Source organism: Pseudorasbora parva, chromosome 13, assembly GCF_024679245.1.
Source record: "Pseudorasbora parva isolate DD20220531a chromosome 13, ASM2467924v1, whole genome shotgun sequence".
In the NCBI taxonomy this organism is placed as follows: domain Eukaryota; kingdom Metazoa; phylum Chordata; class Actinopteri; order Cypriniformes; family Gobionidae; genus Pseudorasbora; species Pseudorasbora parva.
Genome location: NC_090184.1, coordinates 24,351,753 through 24,372,035, shown reverse-complemented (window position 1 = coordinate 24,372,035; position 20,283 = coordinate 24,351,753). Strand labels below are relative to the sequence as shown.

The 20,283-nt window shown below is 42.2% G+C and overlaps 2 protein-coding genes and 1 long non-coding RNA gene across 4 annotated transcripts in view; 2 read left to right on the top strand and 1 right to left on the bottom strand.

Annotated features, from left to right (window-relative positions):
• The window catches only part of pgm5 (phosphoglucomutase 5), a 43,396-nt gene extending 27,946 nt beyond the window's left edge, over window positions 1-15,450 (top strand). The window contains exons 10-11 of the mRNA XM_067413588.1: window positions 11,005-11,142; window positions 14,029-15,450. Coding sequence (XP_067269689.1) covers window positions 11,005-11,142; window positions 14,029-14,118 — 228 coding nt within the window. The 3' untranslated portion in view covers window positions 14,119-15,450. The remainder of the gene's footprint in view (window positions 1-11,004; window positions 11,143-14,028) is intronic.
• Window positions 1,205-18,953, bottom strand: LOC137038736 (uncharacterized). The gene is made up of 5 exons (XR_010897545.1): window positions 18,836-18,953; window positions 17,965-18,183; window positions 17,801-17,892; window positions 10,886-11,102; window positions 1,205-1,523 (listed from the first exon to the last, which is right to left on the bottom strand). It is a non-coding gene; the product is annotated as an uncharacterized lncRNA (long non-coding RNA).
• Window positions 16,407-20,283, top strand: part of si:dkey-91m11.5 (PH_BCR_vertebrate and RhoGAP_Bcr domain-containing protein) — a 61,311-nt gene continuing 57,434 nt past the window's right edge. The window contains exons 1-2 of one of the 2 annotated variants that reach the window (XM_067413587.1): window positions 16,408-17,629; window positions 17,771-19,156. In XM_067413587.1, coding sequence (XP_067269688.1) covers window positions 17,791-19,156 — 1,366 coding nt within the window. In that variant the 5' untranslated portion in view covers window positions 16,408-17,629; window positions 17,771-17,790. Of the gene's footprint in view, window positions 19,157-20,283 lie in introns of both variants that reach the window. The other variant, XM_067413586.1, reaches the window with a different exon arrangement.

The window sequence follows — 20,283 nt, the reverse complement described above, 5'->3', positions numbered from 1 at the left end:
TACAGTGAAGAGATCCAAACTGTGTTTTTACAACATGTGTGTTTAATTAACTTAAAGTCAAGCATTATAAATATGTGATTTGGAGATAAAAACAAATGTGCGCATCGGTCTCATAGTGCACCTTATTCTTCTGAGATAATGGGGAAATGTCAGAGATTTTGCAGCTTAGTCGCTCGTATAAAGAGCTGCCAGGGGTTTGTTGAGCATTAAGGTTTTATGTTCAGCAATTATATGCTATTTAGTGCGGCACGCGCCCTGTGGCGCACACCGACCACCCAAACAACACAGGCTCGAGTGGGATTCCTTTGTTTGGGCATCTATATTCACACTTAGCTGCTTATGTGTATACAATGGCCTGGTTGAAATTAACAATACACACTTGCCGAGACTCTGTTCAATTTTCATTCAGCTGCTCTCTCCCTCACTCCTTTTTTGGAGGATGTGCTAAAGCACATGGAGGGGCACATGTGCTTGATAGTAACAGGAGAAGGATGCTTTATCTTTATCTGGCCTGGATTTGCTGTACCAAGATGCAGAGCCCTTTAGCGGTCTGTGTCACACACACAAGTAAACACATGCGTAGCCTTGTGTTTGAAGTTTACCCAGCTGACTCACACTGTTCTGACCAGGAATGTGAGGAAACCACCCTTTCCCTCTCCAAAACAACCTCTTCTAACAAAAAAGATGTAGTTACAGCATCTACCAGCGGGGGCTAACTGGATGCCAACCTTGACCTCTTGGCATTAGCATTCACCATTCACCCTTTGCCTTTCAACACCTCATCCAGTTATCATCTCATTTACATATTTGGTATATCATTGGTATACACTACTACTAAAAAAATGTCATTATCAAATTCCATTAAACTGCTCAAAGGTGACTGTAAAGACATTATAATTGTAAAAAATATTTCTAATTTAAAATAAATGCTGTTCTCTTTAACTTTTATTCACTCTCAGAAAAAAAGGTACAAAAGCTGTCACTGGGGTGGTACATTTTTAAAAGGTACACTTTTGTTCATATTAGGTACTTATATGTACCTTTAAGATACCAATATGCACCCTTTAGGCACAAAAGTGTGTCTTTTGGAAAGGTACCGCCCCAGAGACAGCTTTTGTACCTTTTTTTCTGAGAATGTTCATCAATGAATCCTGAGGAGAATAAGATTTAAAAAATTCAGTATATTAGAATATCATATTAGGATCACGTGACACTGAAAACTAAAAGAATAAACTAAATGGAAATTCAAATAGGACAGTTATTTGAATGTTTCACAATATTACTGAATTTTTGAGAAAATCTGAATTTAACACTTCGGATCTAACCGTATGATTTGGTGTGATTTCACACTGGTGACATCGGGTCACGGCCTGTGGTTCAATCAGTGGTCTCCCATTGACTGCGGCGGCACAGTCACTTCAGTCATCCGGCCGGCGTCTCCACAGCTGAGTGTGTATTATTACAACAGACATTCCGCCCAGCGCCGGATTGTGTCAGCTGTCCCGGTCCTCTTCTCTGATTGTCTGTGGGGGGCCACCGAAGAGAAACTCAGCTGTCGAAGATCATGACATACGAATATATACACACAACCAATTTTTAAATGGACATCAACATTGGATGCCCTTAAAATCTATCCATCTTTCTGTCTGTCTAAGAAAAAAAAAGGTGTCAAAATTGTACCTTTAGGGGTACAACAACTTGTCACTGGGGCAGTACCCTTAAAAGGACATATTTGTACCTTTTTCACAACAAAAAGGTTCATGGTGCCTTAAAGAGATAGTTCACCCAAAAATTAAAATTCTGTCATTGTTTATTCAATCTCAAGTTGTTCCAAACCTGTATGAAATTATTTGTTTTGCTAAACACAAAGGAAGATATTTGGAAGAATATTTGTAACCACACTGTCAGAAATAAAGGAACATTTCTGTCACTGGGGCAGTACCCTAAGGTACAAAACCGAAAAGGTACTAATATATACCTTTAAGGTTCTAATATGTACCTTTAATGTACTAATTTGCACTCTTAAAATACTGATATTTAATTTACTGGGTAAGGTACAAAGATGTACCTTTTCACTTTTGTACCTTAGGGTACCGCCCCAGTGAGAGAACTGTGCCTTTTTTTCTGAGAGTGCATTGTATTTTTTCCCCATAACATAGTATGGTTTTCAATGGCTGCTGAGATCCGCCTAGTTACAAATATTCTTCCAAATATATTCCTTTGTGTAAATCAGAAAAAACGTGGGAAAGGGTATGGAACTACTTGAGTGTGAACAAATGATGACCGAATTCTCATTTTTGGGTGAACTATCCCTTTAAGGCACCTATTTCTACTCTAAGGTAGTAATATGCACCTTTTAGGAGTAAAAAGAGTAAAATTTAGACTTTTTTTCTGTCTGTCTGTCTGTCTCTCCCCCATCTAATATGAAATAAACTTCTCATTTACTCTTCATCTAGTCTCACATAGCCAGATCTTCAGACTGACTCTTCATCTCACTTGCTCTGTGTTTGTAGTTATTGTCACATGTCACTCCCAGCTCAACTGCTGAGCAGTTTACCAATTGAATTGAAAAAGTTTTCCCTGCCATCTAGTGGACATTATTATGAACTACAAGTGTTTATGTTTGGAAAATCCAAGTAGTAGAGCTTATACTTTCATAAAATTACATTTTAAAAGAGCTGATGAAGAATGTGAATGTGCCACATTTGAAGTTTTCACATACAGCTGTATTTGTGCTTCACAGTTCTTTTCAAAAATGACAGTGTCAGGGCTCTCAAGTTTTGAACTGAGTTCAGAGTGAGATTTCGGCCGTGGCGGCAGCAACGGGGTTTGGCTGGGTACGGGGTTCTGATATGGAAAATTACACATTCGTACAAATAAAAAAAAATGCATTTAATTAGTGTGTGTGTGTGTGTGTGTGTGTGTGTGTGTGTGTGTGTGTGTGTGTGTGTGTGTGTGTGTGTGAGAGAGAGAGAGAGAGAGAGAGAGAGAGAGAGAGAGAGAGAGAGAGAGAGAGAGAGAGAGAGAGAGAGAGAGAGAGAGAGAGAGAGAGAGAGAGAGAGAGAGAGAGAGAGGTTAGTGTTGTTTATTGGTGTTGGTAGCAGGTTTTTGAGGCCTTCAGCCCAGAGGGTGGTGGCACCTTAACATGAGCACGGTGGCGCTGAAGTGAGCCGTGGTTCCCTTTCGAGAGAGGTTCCTCGTATTACGTATGGGAAAAACTCCTTTTCTCGAGAATGTGAAGCAAAACTTTTAATAAAGGTATCTATGTAAAGCGCAGTGAGCTGCACGGCCATAGCCCAGCGCGAGGAGCGCTCTGATTGGCCGGGCTGCGGCAACTGCAGGAACCTATGGTGAGGCGGCTGAGAGGAACGAACCAATGGGGGGCGTTCCAGAAGCCCGCCGAAAAAGGTGCTTATATTTGCATACAGGAGGCTATATAAGACCCTAATTCGCCATAGGTGTCAGATTTTATCTCCTTCAGCGATACCTTCGCTGGTCTCCGGAAGAAGCACCGCCGTTGAAAAGGCACCAGCGGAACCTGCAGCTGAGGACGACGGACTCCCTCTCCGCCTTCTCTGCCGTTCCAGCTACGCCATCCGGCGTTATATATCCTTTAAACTGTGTCTATGTTGAGTGTTATATGTGTTTGTGTTGCCGCTGCAACGCCACTTCTAGAGCTTACAGGCTTGTTCTACTCGAGGACTCTCTCGTTCCGCCGCGTCGTTAAGCGCCGCGGAAAGACGGAGCTCTTCTCACTCTCCCTCTGCTCTCGTCCCGTCGCGCTGAATAGCGCCGCGGAAAGAGAGAATGTTAGAGGACATGAGCACACTCAAGCCGAAGCTCTCTTCACTCTGCCGCCGCCGCGGCTCTTCTTCCGCCGCTGCCACAGAGTTGTTCCCGCTCTTCTCTCATTCCGTCGCGCTACAGCCGCGGACAGAGAATACTAGAGTGAATAGGCGAACTCGAGCCGAAGCTCTCGTCACTATACCGTCGCGCTGAGGAGGCGCCGCGGACAGACGGAGTTTTTCCTCGGACAGAGTTTTACCTCACGCTTCCAATTCTCTCGTCCTGTCGCTCTATCGCCGCGGACAGAGAATACTAGAGTGAATAAACAAACTCGAGCCGAAGCTCTCGCCGTGCTAGAAGCGCCGCGGACAGAGTTTTACCTCACGCTTCCAATTCTCTCGTCCTGTCGCTCTATCGCCGCGGACAGAGAATAATAGAGTGAATAAACAAACTCGAGCCGAAGCTCTCGCCGTCCTAGAAGCGCCGCGGACAGAGTTTTACCTCACGCTTCCAATTCTCTCGTCCTGTCGCTCTATCGCCGCGGACAGAGAATAATAGAGTGAATAAACAAACTCGAGCCGAAGCTCTCGCCGTGCTAGAAGCGCCGCGGACAGAGTTTTACCTCACGCTTCCAATTCTCTCGTCCTGTCGCTCTATCGCCGCGGACAGAGAATAATAGAGTGAATAAACAAACTCGAGCCGAAGCTCTCGCCGTGCTAGAAGCGCCGCGGACAGAGTTTTACCTCACGCTTCCAATTCTCTCGTCCTGTCGCTCTATCGCCGCGGACAGAGAATACTAGAGTGAATAAACAAACTCGAGCCGAAGCTCTCGCCGTGCTAGAAGCGCCGCGGACAGAGTTTTACCTCACGCTTCCAATTCTCTCGTCCTGTCGCTCTATCGCCGCGGACAGAGAATACTAGAGTGAATAAACAAACTCGAGCCGAAGCTCTCGCCGTGCTAGAAGCGCCGCGGACAGAGTTTTACCTCACGCTTCCAATTCTCTCGTCCTGTCGCTCTATCGCCGCGGACAGAGAATACTAGAGTGAATAAACAAACTCGAGCCGAAGCTCTCGCCGTGCTAGAAGCGCCGCGGACAGAGTTTTACCTCACGCTTCCAATTCTCTCGTCCTGTCGCTCTATCGCCGCGGACAGAGAATACTAGAGTGAATAAACAAACTCGAGCCGAAGCTCTCGCCGTGCTAGAAGCGCCGCGGACAGAGTTTTACCTCACGCTTCCAATTCTCTCGTCCTGTCGCTCTATCGCCGCGGACAGAGAATACTAGAGTGAATAAACTAACTCGAGCCGAAGCTCTCGCCGTGCTCATTCTACCGCCGCCGTGCTGAAGCGCTGCGGACAGAGAATACTAGAGTAAGTTAGACGAGCGAGCTCGGGCTGTTGGGTATGTCAAGAACAATGTCGCTGCAGCGCGCGCTTACTGCCAAGGAAGTTGTAATGGCTGCCTTGTCATGATAGCGCGCGCCCCTTCCACAGCGCGTTGCTGACTAGAGCGCGGCTTACGTCATAGCACGCGCTCACTGTCAGAGCATAAGGGCGTCGGAAAATGGCTGCCAAGCTAAGCCCTTTTTTCACTCTATCACTTCCAGTCCCCTTTATTCAGGCGGCTGGAAAGGTTTTTACACTGTAGACAAAGTGTCCACTACACAGTGTGCACCCCTACATAAGCACTGTTAATTCAGCCTCACAAAATCACAAATAAATCCCGCCGCGGCCGGATTACACCATATAAAGTCAACTAGCCTTATTGCAGTCAACTAGCCTGTGGTCAAACACGCTTGTCTGCATGCGCGCTTTCAGTCTAGACTAGAGCATAACGGCATTGTGGAATGGCTCACATACCACCCGCACTTCCTTACATTCTCCCAGTTCCCTTAAGTTAGTGACTGGAGATGAAATATTGCAGTCAACTAGCCTGTGTTAAACACGCTCGTCTGCACACTAATGCTGTGTGCGTTTACCCCTGTGGATTTGCTCACTGGTTTGCACCGTGGGTATTCTACGTAGGTTGTGCGCCACTGCACATTGTTTACACTACACACAAAAGAGCTTTCTATGTAGGAAATGTGCCCACTTTACAGTCTGCACTCCTGCACCCAAGCACTTTTCACAAAGTTCACTCTCGCACACACAATATAAATGTGAGGCGTGCGCCCACTGCAAAGCCTGCACCGCCAAAACTAACACTATCCCACAGTGTTAAAAGCAGTGTTACAGCACAAGCAACCCGGCTAACAGGCCCCTATTACTAAGCGGCCAGCCCCCGAATCTAATTCAACCCCTGGCTTTACGAGCCCAGGCCTGGCAGGCCATTCCTGGTATATAATATTGGGTGTTGAACATATAAAACGAGGTTCTCGCTACAGTTTTGCTCGCAGACCCCGCGATTCAAGCCGTGGTCGAGCCCTCTGTAAGAAGCAGTGTCAGTCACGTGCTTCTCGCTGAGGCATTGAGACTGTTAAAGGAGAGAGCGGCGAAAACAGTACACCCGACGCTAGCGAGTCAGGTTTTTACTGTCGCTAATTCCTCATGCCGAAAATGGGTGGCGGTCTCAGGCCCATTTTCCAGGCATCTGAACAAAGCACTTATGACACGCTCGTTTCAAGGTGCTGACGGTGAAACAAATCCTCGCGCACATTCGCCCCGGGGATTGGGTTTTCTCAATAGATCTGAAAAACGCATACTTCACGTTACGATAACCCCCCACCCCCACTACAGGCCATTCTTGAGATTCGCCTTCGAGGGGCAGGCTTATCAGTACAGTCATTGTCATAGACTCAAGACTTACGGCATAAGAACCACCACGTCTTGATAATGTACATAAAATCGCTAGGGCAGCCGAGATCAGACTCTGTTCACTGCATGGCTAAGCATCTCCTTTTATGGGCAGAGCACAATCTGAGCTCCCTAAGGGCGGCTTACGTGCCAGGTATTCTGAATCAGGGTCCGGACATGTTATCCAGAGGACCCATGTCCCCAGGGGGATGGTCCCTTTACCCGCAAACAATTCAGCTTGCACAGCACACGCTGCCCAATATTTTTTCTGCAAACGCAGGGATGCCCTGGCCCATGTTGGCCCAGACTCCCTCTATATGTTCCCTCCGATCGCGATCCAGCTGCAGCCTGTGCTTTTTAATAGCCCCACTTTGGAAGAACCGCACATTGTTCTCCATACTGTTTCAGCTGTCAGACACAGCCCCATGCCTATTCTGCCAATGAAAGGGAAGGTCTGGCATCCCAATCCCGAGCTGTGGGCCCTCCACGTATGGCCCATCAACGGTATCCGGGAACCTCTCTGACAAGTTATGAACACTATTTCGGAAGCTAGAGCCCCTGCTATCTGGCAGCTCTGCTTGAAGTGGTCAGTGGTTTTCTAACCAATGTGCTACGCGAAACATCGACGCACACTCATGCGAACTGGCGGAACCGCTCGCTTTCTCCAAGAGCTAATGGATGCGGGTCGTCCCCCCTCCATACTCGGGGTGTGTGTCTCCGCCATAGCAGCTAGCCACGCTCCTATCGCGGCACATTCACTAGGGAAAAGTGATCTTATTGTGTTTTCTTAAAGGGGCCAGGAGATTCAGCCCGCCTTGCCCCTACCTCGGTCCCTATTTGGGACCTCGCCATGGTTTTGGAGGCTGTGAAGGGTTCCCCCTCCTAACCACTTCAGAACACGAGCTTGAAGCACATATCACTCAAAACCGTTTTTCTGCTGGCTGTGGCCTCGGTTAACCGAGTGGGTGGCTTACCTGCACTCTCCGTGAGCCCTTCCTGTCTTGAGTTTGGGTCCAGCAACTTCAAGGTTGTGCTCAAACCGAGGCATGGTTTTATGCTTAAAGTGCTATCAACCCCTTCAGTATGCAGCTCTTTGCACTGCTTAACCCGCGTCTCAGAGAGAATAAGACGCAAACATATTCTGCTCAGTCAGAGCATTGAGATTGTATCTAGAGCGCTCCGCCCCCTTCAGGCAGTCGGATCAGCTCTTCATTGCTTCGGTGGCCGCACTAAAGTTTGTGCTGTCATGAAACAGTCTCTCACACTGGATAGTGGATGCAGTCCCACTAGCATATAGGTCCAGGACCTAACCTGTCCTACAGGCATTTAAGCCCACTCCTCTAGAGGCATGGCCTCATCTTGGGCTTGGTCGTGTGACATTTCTTTGGAAGATATCTGTGCGGCGGCAGGCTGGGCCTCTCCGTCCACTTTTATCAGATTCTACAAGTTGGAGGTTCCAGCTCTACAAGCAGGGCTTCTCTCCATCTAGGCTCTATCTTGACCCTGGCAAACAGATTGCCTTACATTTTGGCCTGTACACATTAGTCCTTAAGCACTATTCATTCATCATAAGATCCGACTATGTCCGATCAGCTGTTCAAACGAACCGACTCTTCCGGTTCTTCATTCCCCTTATAAGCCGCCTCTGTCGGTGTCTCGGGGGTTTATAACATGTGCTTTGGGTATACTGGGTCAGTCAGCACACACGGCGCTTTACATTGTGTTCCCATACGTAATACGAGGAACCTCTCTCGAAAGGGAACGTACTCGGTTACTTTCGTAACCTCGGTTCCCTGAGAGAGAGGAACGAGTATTACGTTCCGTGCCGTGTTTATGCTTCTCAGGTATCGCTTCAGTCGATCTTAAAACCTGACACCTATGGCGAATTAGGGTCTTATATAGCCTCCTGTATGCAAATATAAGCACCTTTTTCGGCGGGCTTCTGGAACGCCCCCCATTGGTTCGTTCCTCTCAGCCGCCTCACCATAGGTTCCTGCAGTTGCCGCAGCCCGGCCAATCAGAGCGCTCCTCGCGCTGGGCTATGGCCGTGCAGCTCACTGCGCTTTACATAGATACCTTTATTAAAAGTTTTGCTTCACATTCTCGAGAAAAGGAGTTTTTCCCATACGTAATACTCGTTCCTCTCTCTCAGGGAACCGAGGTTACGAAAGTAACCGAGTACGTTTACAACAGAGATTATTTTACTCTCAAATAATCTTAGACAAACTGCCTATAATTATTGTTTGCTATATCACTTTTTCCTCTCCTTATGACAGCGGCAGGTCCGGCTCTAGCTCTTTGGTTGGCCTAGGCGAGATGGAGTTTTGCATTTTCAATTCCACTTTGAATTTTGCTACATTCATTGCGGGATATATAATCAAAATGCAATCGCAAGTATCTTAAATGGAAGTTTAAATGCAATTTAGAAAAATAACATTTAAATAATCATTTTGCTACAATTTTTGCTTGAACATGTTAAACACATCTAATTATTTCTGTAATACCTTTTAATTTTGCAACTTATAAAGTATTACAATATACAATTTATGTTTAAATTATATGTTAAAACTAGTGAAGGAAATAGCAAATGTAAATTATATTATTCAATTTGAATTATAATTTTGTTCCAAATGTTGCACACATGGTATGGAAAATATAAATTTAAATACTGAAATGCATTGCCATTTTACATATTGCACTGCACATTTTATATCGCTACACTTCAACTTTCAAAAATAGGGGTGAGCACGAATATATTCGATTTGTAATTAATATTCGAAAAATAAAAATAAAATAGAAATTTTACTATAGGCTATTGCTTCGCTGGCCGTAAATGCAGTGAATCCATTATAAATCCCTCTAAATCTCGCAGTTATAAGTAAATCCACTGGGTGGTGCTGTGGAGCGTGTTAATAACTCGACTGTATTTGATGAATGTCGTCTGCCACATGATGTTTGCAATTACTAGATGAAAATGATCTTACAAAATGGAGTTACTTTTAATAAATTAATTAATGAAAGTGAGTTAAAAAAAAATCCCATCCAAACACCAGTCGATGAGGACAGCAGTCCATCACCGCATTCACGAGTGCAGAAGAGCACAGATGTTCACTGAGAGCGCAATAACATACGATAGCAAAATGCAATTCATGCAAATCATGATTGTCCTTTAAGTCCTTTACGTTTTGTTGAGGGATTAAGAACAAAAAACACAAAGTGCTGTCAGAAACTTAACTTAACACCGTTATCTTTGTGTCTCTGCGTCTGTCACATAGACCGTAAAAAAAATATGGACGACTCGACATCATCCGTTTCCGCTTGCCATATTTGAAGCTTTCAGGAGGCCTTGCATGGCGCGGACATCTTGGGACAGAGTCTGCGCAGTAGCGATTTCGGGACCGGAGTTGCGCAGTAGAGCGCAGGAAGTAGAGCAGGAAGTACAGTCGCGATATCAAAAGCCCGCCCACACTCTCGCAGATGCAGAACAATTAATTATGTTGGTGTGAAATAAACAGTTATGGAAATGTAGAAATTAAAGCTAAAGCTCTAATCTGCTCCCAAAAATTTCGAAAAAAGTCTGTTAGTGCCTCAGTGACAACTTCACTCAGAGAAGCCGTCAGTCTCAGCTGTCAATCATGACGTCACACCCCCCGTTTTTATAGCATCAAATAACTAACTCAAACTAAACTTATTTTTAAAACGAACACCTGAAATGAAATCATCGTGATGATAACTGCCTTCAGTGACATAAACTAACTTTGGGGAAACATTTTTGAAGTGTAATTTTATTATTTAGTTTGCCTCGCGTCCATTAGAAAACACAGAGGGGCGGCTATACTGGGACCGGTCACCGGGGGGCGATCGAGGCGCGAAAGCTTCAGTAAATGAGAGGGAGACTGCAGGCTTGGTCTGTCATCGTTGCTTCTAGTTGCCAACTAACGGTACTTCAGCGAGCATTTGATTCAGTGAGCGAGGCCGTGGCGTGAATAACAGAATGTGACGTTGGAATCAGAATGTAAACGTTCTTGGGTGGAGGGAATATCTATATCTTACCCAGATACAGCAAATCTATTTTATGATTGGCTGTTCGGTCTCTATTTTTATTAGATTAACTGGTGCGTGGCAGGGCCGTCTGGGAACTCGCTTGATTCCTCTAATAGCACGCGCAAATTAGTGTGTGTTACCCTGGCGATTTCTCTGCGTGAGAAATACATGGTGTGGCGTGTGAGCGTGTGAACGGGTTGAAATGCGTGTGTCTCACGCCCAATGCGTGAGACTTGAGAGCCCTGCAGTGTGGTAAAGCGTACTTGACTAGTTAATGATTCCGGCTGGTAAATGTAGGATGTAGGTTCAGAAAAGCAACTGATTATTTAGAATTGTTTGCACGAAAAAGATCAGAATTTCTTTTTCTGCACTTGTCCTTCAGGGCCTAAGGATCATCTTCACAGACTCGTCCCGAATCATCTTCCGGCTTAGTGGTTCTGGGGCTGGAACGGGGGCCACCATCCGCATCTACGCTGAGAGCTACGAGAGAGACCCAGAGAGACACAACAGAGAGACTCAGGTGAAGACTTTAGACATGCTCTTTCAACACAGCATCACTGGTGTAAAAGATCAGCAGTAGTGATTTGTGCTTATGAACCAGTGCCCTGCCAAAGTGCAACGGAAGAATTTAAAAAGCTTAATTACAGTTTAGAAGTTATTCAATGATAACAAAAGCCTAAATAAACATCACACCTATGTAAGTGTAAGAGATATACCTTCCATGTGTGTGGTAATATTTATGAATCATAATGTGTATTATTGCTGCCATAACATCATACAAATCTGGGTTTTTGTTTTGCTTGTAAACAAGTGACTTGACATCTACTATATGTGTATATAAGGTCATTTATTATCACCACTTGACCAATCAGAGCAGAGTAGGCTGTCAGAAAGGAGAGGTTAGAGAGATTGAACCATTTAGAAAAGTTAAATTCAGTTAAATTCAGTTGACAGCATTTTTAGCATAAAAAATATTTTGACCCATTCCTCGTTTTCTTAAAGCAGGAATCGAGGTTACAATGCACTTGCAATGGAAGTGAATGGGGCCAATTTTTTATTTTTTAAAAGCATAAATGTGAAGCTTATACTTTTATAAAAGCAGTTACATATGTTAATACCTAGTACTTTTGTTAAATCCTGTGTATTTTTTGAGCTGTAACACTGTATAAATATTTTTTACAGTAGTTTTAGTTTTAAGTGTTTTGTTGACAGTAAAGTTGTAATTGAATATAACTTTACAGAGTTATTAAAGGGATAGTTGACCCAAAAATGTAATCTGTCACCATTGTAATGTAATCTGTCATATCAAAAGAAGATATTTTGAAGAATGTTGGTAACCAGAAAGTTGACTGTAGTCATTGACTTCCATAGTATTTTTTTCCTAAGTCAATGCAGTCCTATATGTGTCAAATGTCTGGTTACCGACATTCATCAAAATATCTTATTTTGTGATGAACAGAAGAAAGAAACTTGGAACAACTTGGGGGTTGTTAAATAATGACAGAATTTTCATCTTTGGGTAGACTAATCCTTTAAGTATCTTGTTCGTACTAAAATCATGTTCACATGCATAATGTCTTCTGACTACATTACACATACAGTGGGGCAAAAAAGTATTTAGTCAGCCACAACTTGTGTAAGTTCTCCCACTTAAAAAGATGAGAGAGGCCTGTAATTTTCATCATAGGTACACTTCAACTATGAGAAACAGAATGAGAAAAAAATCCAGAAAATCACATTGTCTGATTTTTAAAGAATTTATTTGCAAATTATGGTGGAAATTAGGATTTGGTTACAAAAAAGCAAGATTTCTGGCTCTCACAGACCTGTAACTTCTTTAAGCTGAAGGCTGAAGCTGAAGGCTCCTCTGTCCTCCACTCGTTACCTGTATTAATGACACCTGTTTGAACTCGTTATCAGTATATCAGTCAGACCCCAGTTATCAGTCAGACCCCAAACTCCACTATGGTCAAGACCAAAGAGCTGTCAAAGGACACTAGAAACAAAATTGTAGACCTGCAACAGGCTGGGAAGACTGAATCTGCAATGAGTAAGCAGCTTGGTGTGAAGAAATCAACTGTGGGAGCAAATATTAGAAAATGGAAGACATACAAGACCACTGATAATCTCCCTCTATCTGGGGCTCCATGCAAGATCTCACTTGTGGGGTCAAAATGATCACAAGAACGGTGAGCAAAAATCCCAGAACCACACTGGGGGACCTAGTGGATGACCTGCAGTGAGCTGGGACCAAAGTAACAAAGGCTACTATCAGCACACAATGCCGCCAAGGACTCAAATCCTGCAGTGCCAGAAGTGTCCCCCTGCTTAAACCAGTACATGTCCGGGCCCGTCTAAAGTTTGCTAGAGAGCATTTGGATGATCCAGAAGAGGACTGGGAGAATGTCATATGGTTAGATGACACCAAAATAGAACTTGTTGATAAAAACTAAATTGTTTGTGTTTGGAGGAGAAAGTTGCACCATAACTACTGTGAAGCATGGGGGTGGAAACATCATTCTTTGGCACTGTTTTTCTGCAAAGGGACCAGGATGACTGATCCGTGTAGAGGAAAGAATGAATGGGGACATGTATCATGAGATTTTAAGTAAAAACCTCCTTCCATCAGCAAGGGCATTGAACATGAAACCTGGCTGGGTCTTGCAGCATGACAATGATCCCAAACATACTGCCTGCTAAGGAGTGGCTTTTTAAGAAGCAAGGTCAAGGTCTTGGAGTGGCCTAGCCAGTCTCCAGATCTCAACCCCATGGAAAATCTGTGGAGAGAGTTGAAAATCTGTGTTGCCCAGCAACAGCCCAAAAGCATCACTGCTCTAGATGAGATCTGCATGGAGGAATGGGCCAAACTACCAGAAAACAGTGTGTAAAAACCTTGTGGCGACTTACAGAAAATGTTTGCCAACAAAGAGTATATACCAAAGTATTGAGATTAACTTTTGTTATTGACCAAATACTTATTTTCCACCATCATTTGCAAATAAAATCTTTAAAAATTAGGCAATGTAATTTTCTCATTCTGTCTCTCATAGTTGTAGTGTACCTATGATGAAAATTACAGGCCTCTCTCTCATATTTTTAAGTGGGAGAACTTGCACAGTTGGTGGCTAACTAAATACTTTTTTGCCACAATGTATATCTTCTGACTACACTATTGAAATGATGAGTATTTTAAGGTTTATGTCCCTTTCACTTTCTCATTTCTTTTTTTTTTTAAGAAAAAGAAGTATACGTGTAAATTCGTTTTTGTGGTAATCAGTATGGATGCCACTAATGCTGTCGATTCAGCTAAACCCAGAATTTTCTTTTAAAGCAGTTTGACGCCGCATTAAATTTGTCTCATGATACTGGCAGTCTGTTTAACATGCCCTTCCTTTGACCGTTGTAGGTTGTGCTGGGTCCTCTCATTGCCATTGCTCTAAAAATCTCCAACATCCACGAACGAACTGGAAGCAGAGGCCCCACTGTGATCACCTGAGACCAATCCAGCAGCACACACCAGGGGCCAAATTCACTTTCCTCACTCGCCGTCTGATCCGTTTTCATTTGTGCCTTTTACCCTAAACACCACAAAGAATGTGCCAACTATTCGTTTTGCTGCTCTTTCATCATTTCTCTCCTTTTCCATTTGTCTTTACAAGGGCCCCTGTTTGTTTTTCTATTCTTTTGCACATTTATAAACTCATGTAAACCACTAAAAAAAAACTAAGGAAGCAGAGCTTTTTCTTCATGCTCATGCTCCTTTACTGTTTAATTCAACAAGAATGAAGTTAGAAATAACATATGTTGACCACTTTGTGTTTTGAATCAGCATGGGGTCTAAAACTTAAAACCCGTTTGCCTGTATGCCTTTGTTTACAATGTAGCTGTTACAAAGAAATGTAGGCCTATTCAATGCAAACAATGAAACGAGGGAGCAATGCTGTTCAATATTTACTTATTTCTGTGGAATTCACATTAGAAACACATCATAATCTGTGCTAGAGCTGGGGCCTCATTTATAAAATGTTACGTTCAAACAGTCCTACATTTGATTAAGTTCATTTCTAAAATGTGCGTACATGTGATTCAGAGAACGAACACGCACAGAAAAAGGTGCATTTGCCTCTCTTTCAGATGTGAAATCTATAAATCGTACTCTGACTCCACCATGTTTTTATAAATCTGAACGCTGATGTGAATTGTAGCATACGCACACCAAGGTCAAATGTACATACGCAAGTTTTAAAAATGATGCCTATGATGTCCAACAATGAACCACTAAAATAATAATCATAAAGGTTGTCTTAGAATGGTTGTGCTAATTCTACGTCCAATCTTGTAATCTGCTAACACTGGTTTTTATTTGCAATTTTCTGAACACTTTCTGAAATCCGAAAGTCCGGATGAACTTTATGCCGTAAATCAATGTATGAAATATTTTTGGAATGTTTGGTCAGCTTAAATTATGCTTTGTAGTTACTATTATTTTATTGATCTTTCTTCTTTTTTTATTCTGCATGAATCAGTTGTTTGTGTCTAGTGTCAGATGGATTATGTGCATTCCATTGTGTGAAGAGAAACATGCCTCTAGTTTTTTATTATTATTATTAATACACGTTTTTGACCCATGACATTAAGATATTTGTGAGGATTTTTAATAACTCTTTAATAAGTCCCTTAAAAACCCTCAATATCACAACAACTCAACGAAAACAAACACTCCCTTCTAAATGCTATTTTGATGGAAGAAGTCAGTAAATGAAATGGCCTTAGCTGTAATTAATTTTGTATCCTAAAACATGCATAAATAAACTTTATCTTTTGTGTGTCCTGGCTTCTTGTTATTGTCATACAATGAGTTAGGTCATGTTATTGCTGTCCATCTTCTGTATTTCTTGTTTAATTTCAGAGTATTCAAAGATAAATGAATCCTGGATAAATATATTGATTTAACTAATTTATATATATATTATATATAATATTAATATATATTAATATAATAATATATAATTTACATATATATATATATATATTATAATATACAGGCTAAAACTGAACTGATACATCTATATAGGAGTAAATGTGCTGTAGCCTACTTATTCTTATTTAGGTTTAAACGTAGAAATACCCCATTGCCAAACAGAAGATGATTTTTAAAGAAGTCTCTTTTTGTAAAAATGCTCAGCATTTATTTGATTAAAACAGTTATATTGTGAAATATTACATTTTAATGAAAAGGTTGGAAAGAAGTTAAAGGTTCCTCATGGGTATGCAAATGTAGGACAAGCAATTTTGAGAAAAGATGGACGGATTTTTTTTAAATAAACAAAAGGAAATTAAGAAAAAGTTTATTTTTAATCAAGTGAAGTTTATGCTTAAGACAAGAAATTTACCAACAAACAAGATAAATAAATAAAAAGTGTAAAGAGATTCAAGATTTTAGCTAGGTTTTTTTGTTTTGTTTTTTACAAAAAAAGTACAATTTACAAATAAAATCAACAATTATTTTCTTATTTATTGTTAACATTTTTATATTTACATTACATTTAGATGAAAAACTGCAACTACAACAAAAAACTTCTCAAAGTTTAAATTTCTTAACGCTTAAATATCAACAAATGAGACATAAATGGAACAAATTTCATTGACATTTGATAAACAGAAATGGAATAATGAGTCCCTGAAAGGATCAATATCAAAAGTAAGTCAGTATCTGGTTTGGCCACCAGCTGTTTTAAGTAGGCTACAGTGCCTTTCATCCTCATGGACCGAGTCAGACTGATGGCCAGTTCTCGCTGTGACATGTTATTCCCTTCTTCCACCAAGCACTTGTAAGTTGTAAGTTCTCAAACACCCCTGGAACGGCCACATGGTTACATGGTTTGGCACTGGAATTAATTATCAGCTGTCTTTCCTGTCTCCCTGTAGCATATCTTGCCTTAAATATTAATGTTTATTGCTCTGGCCACATCAGTCCTCATGCTTCCCTATGAACCCCCTTTAAATGAACTGACAAAATGTTAATAGAAGAGAACAATAGGCTATTTTATTTCTCCTGCAAAGTCAAACAGTTTTGAAATAGAAACTTCAGTCTAGTTCTATAATAAAACAATGACAGACACACAAGTTCTTCTTTTGAAAGGTGAGATGGGGAAGACGAAGAATTTTTTGTAGGCTATATAATCAAAACGATCAACTGCTGTTCCATGCAGAAACACTAGATGGTGACAAGTTCCCATGATTTCAAACAGATTTACACTCATACTGTCAGGTGTATTAGAATAAGTTTAAACATTTTTTTAGAAAGGATATTTTTATTTATATATAACCGTGTCTTGATCATGTGAGGTATCGTATCAAATATTTGGTTTACAATTAAACAATATGCGATACGAATGTTCGATTGGCGGTTGTTGCGGTAACGAGTAAAGTGAGTGGAAAATTAGCCCTCTAAGCGTCGCAAACAGTTTTTCACGTTTTCTTTTTCTTTGTTGCTGAATAGCCGAGTCTGTGCCTTTAAACTGAGATTGTCTGTGCAGTCACTATTAATCATGTACTCGTCTAGTCCCACCTCTTCCTGCAGTAGCACAGAGAGAGAGAGAGAGAGAGAGAGAGAGAGAGAGAGAGAGAGAGAGAGAGAGAGAGAGAGAGAGAGAGAGAGAGAGAGAGAGAGAGCAGATACATACGGATCATATGGAGTGACGGACAGCGGTGCCAGCGGTAACCCTGCAAGAGTAGCTACAGCGCATCTCTGAGAAATATCGACGTTTGAGAGAATAATAACACATTTGCCCCCGTAACTTCTTTGGATACATACTTGAAATGAAATTTCAGCAACTAACAAAGTGAATTTGCCACGCGAAACTGTGTTTATAAAGGATATTCAGTCATCGTTTGCCATTTAAATGTCAAAACGCGGATGTCAGTAGCTGTTTGAAGTGCACATGGATGTTGCGTCTCTGCTTGTGTTTATGGAGAAAAGTCTGCGTCTGTCCAAGATCAGCTGAGTAAGTGTTTATCAGATGTTGAAATGATGCTATGCATGTACGCGGCAGGACAATTATTGTTCAGCTGATATGAAGTTCTAAATCGCCATGTATTACAAACAAGTAGATTGTAATGTGTAATTTTTCCCCCCACTAATAAAGTAAACCAGCAGTAAGCAATCATGGTAGAACCTGTTGGCTTTGTGGAAGCATGGAAAGCTCAGTTTCCAGAGTCAGATCCTCCTGAGATGTCTTTGAACTCTGTTGGGGACATTGAGCAGGAGCTGGAGAAATGCAGAAACTCAATTAGGCGACTGGAGATGGAAGTGAACAAGGAGCGCTTCCGAATGATCTACCTGCAAACACTTCTGGCCAAAGAGCGAAGAAGCCATGACTCTAAGCGTTGGGGCTTCAGTAGGGCCTCGCAAGGTGAGCATAAGCCAGCATCCACAGACATCCATCATCAGAAAGCCGATGGAAGCAGGTGTCTCCCGGCCAAACTGAAGCACACGACCGCAACAGAGGAGCATGAGTCTCAGCCGTGTGTTGAGGTGGTGGGATGTGATATCTCAGACCTAGACAGGCAGAAAAACAGAGATGGAGAGAATGACTGGATGTCTCCATACAAAAAAAGGAGTGTTGAAGCTCCACTCAGACCAACTGCTGGGCGTGGACCTGCAAACCATGAGGCGGATGGTGTTCCAGAGTCTCCACCGAAGGAAAAAGTCACCGCAGGGTTGGGAGTTGCTGCACTTCGGTCAAACTTTGAACGCATCAGGCGAGCCAATTCGCAAACATCTAATGAGGGGAAAAGTGAGAGGCCTTACTACGTCAATATGGAGTACCACCAAGAAAAGGGTCTTGTTCGGGTCAATGATAGAGAAGTCTCTGAGAAGATAAGTAGTTTGGGCAATCAAGCTATGCAGATGGAGCGCAAGAGGTCTTTGCATTCTGTCCCGGGTAATCTGTCCACTGCTTTCGGGGATGTTCATAAACCAGAGCGATCACATGAAAGAGCAACGGAGAGCAGCTACAACTGTGAGTATGAGGAAGTTGACCTGAACCCTGGGTTCCTCAAGGACAATTTAATAAGACTTAATGGAAGAAAAGCAACTCAGCAGAACTGGCACCAGTCGGACTGTCAGCCCTATACGACCGTTTATGTGGGGGGCATTATGGGAGATGGAGAGGACCTGCACTTGACGTGGCCCAGGCGTTCTTACTCACCTGGGAGTTTTGAGGATGGATACACGCCAGATTGCAGCTCCAATGAAAACCTGACATCCAGTGAAGAAGACTTCTCCTCTGGGCAGTCCAGCCATGTGTCCCCGAGCCCCACTGCCTACCGAATGTACAGAGAAAAGAGCCGCTCTCCTTCCCAGCACTCCCAGCAGTCATTTGAGAGCGGAAGCCCGCCTACCCCACAGTCCCAAAAGCGTCTCAAGCAACAGCTAACGCTCTCCGAAGCCAATGTTGTTGGTGTCCGCAAGAACTGGCCCACTGACGGAAGCGGCAACAACTTCAGCAACAGTTTCCATGGAGATTTGGGTAAGACAACATTCTTGCCGTGTTTACTTTTGCATGTCCTGTCTGTTTGGTGGGCCTTTCGGATTTCACTTTCCCACAGTGGGAACATATGAAGAAGAAAAGGCACCAAGTACCATTTTAATGAGATTTTATGCTTGATATTTGTCTTTTAAGAGGCCTTTACTCGCTGTTGTGCAACCCTAAATGTAACCCTTCCTGTGTTGAGCATCACAAGGGTTTCAAACTTTCTGATGCAAATTATAATGACCCCTTTGTGAAGGATTCCCTTCCCTGGAATTAAGATTTGGCTTTTACGGTAAATCTAAAGCATATTATTAAAGTATTATTTAGAAAATATGTATTTTGCATTAATTGGATTGTATTTATAAAAAATATATATTTTACACATTAATATAAAATATTTGAAAAGTAGGCCTATTTTGCTGAAAAAAATCTTGGCAATCAGTAAAATAAATGATTATGATATTATTATTTTGATTCTGGCCAGCCTGTAGAAAGCAGGATAAAATGTAATATCATCAGATTTGGTAAATGTCAAACTTTTAAAATGAATATCTTCAGTTAAGTAGACAATGTTGACCTCAAAAAAGCATTTTATAAAAGCTTATTATTATTATTATTATTTTTAACCTCTCTCTAAAATGTCCTCACTATCTTAGCACCCCTTAAGTTTTAACCCCTCTAAATATCATGCCGATAATGAGGCAGATCTTTTTATTGTTTATGGTTTTCTAACAACAGTACCAACCCTCTACTATATTTCTTCTTTGTGTAAGCTCTCAATGTGGTTTCTCTTTTTCCTTATCTCGCTGTCATGATACGACTGGCCTGACTGAAGTGGTTGAGGCCAAGACTGGCCCGAGGCATTGCAGTCGCTCGCTCTCTGTCCACCCAGAGAATTTATGCATCAGTTCACATTAGTGTTGTTGTCCTGCCGAGGGCTAATTAACCTAAAGGGGTCATCTAGCACGGTGAATTTAGCAAGGCTTTTTGTTGGGGGAAGGGTGAAAGACTAATTACAAGAAACAAATTAAGAGAAGGACTGAAGATACAGAATGTCAATTGGACCAAACGAGCAGACATCTGTGGTTTTATTGGTTTGAATGGAAAAATACAATGAATGTTCA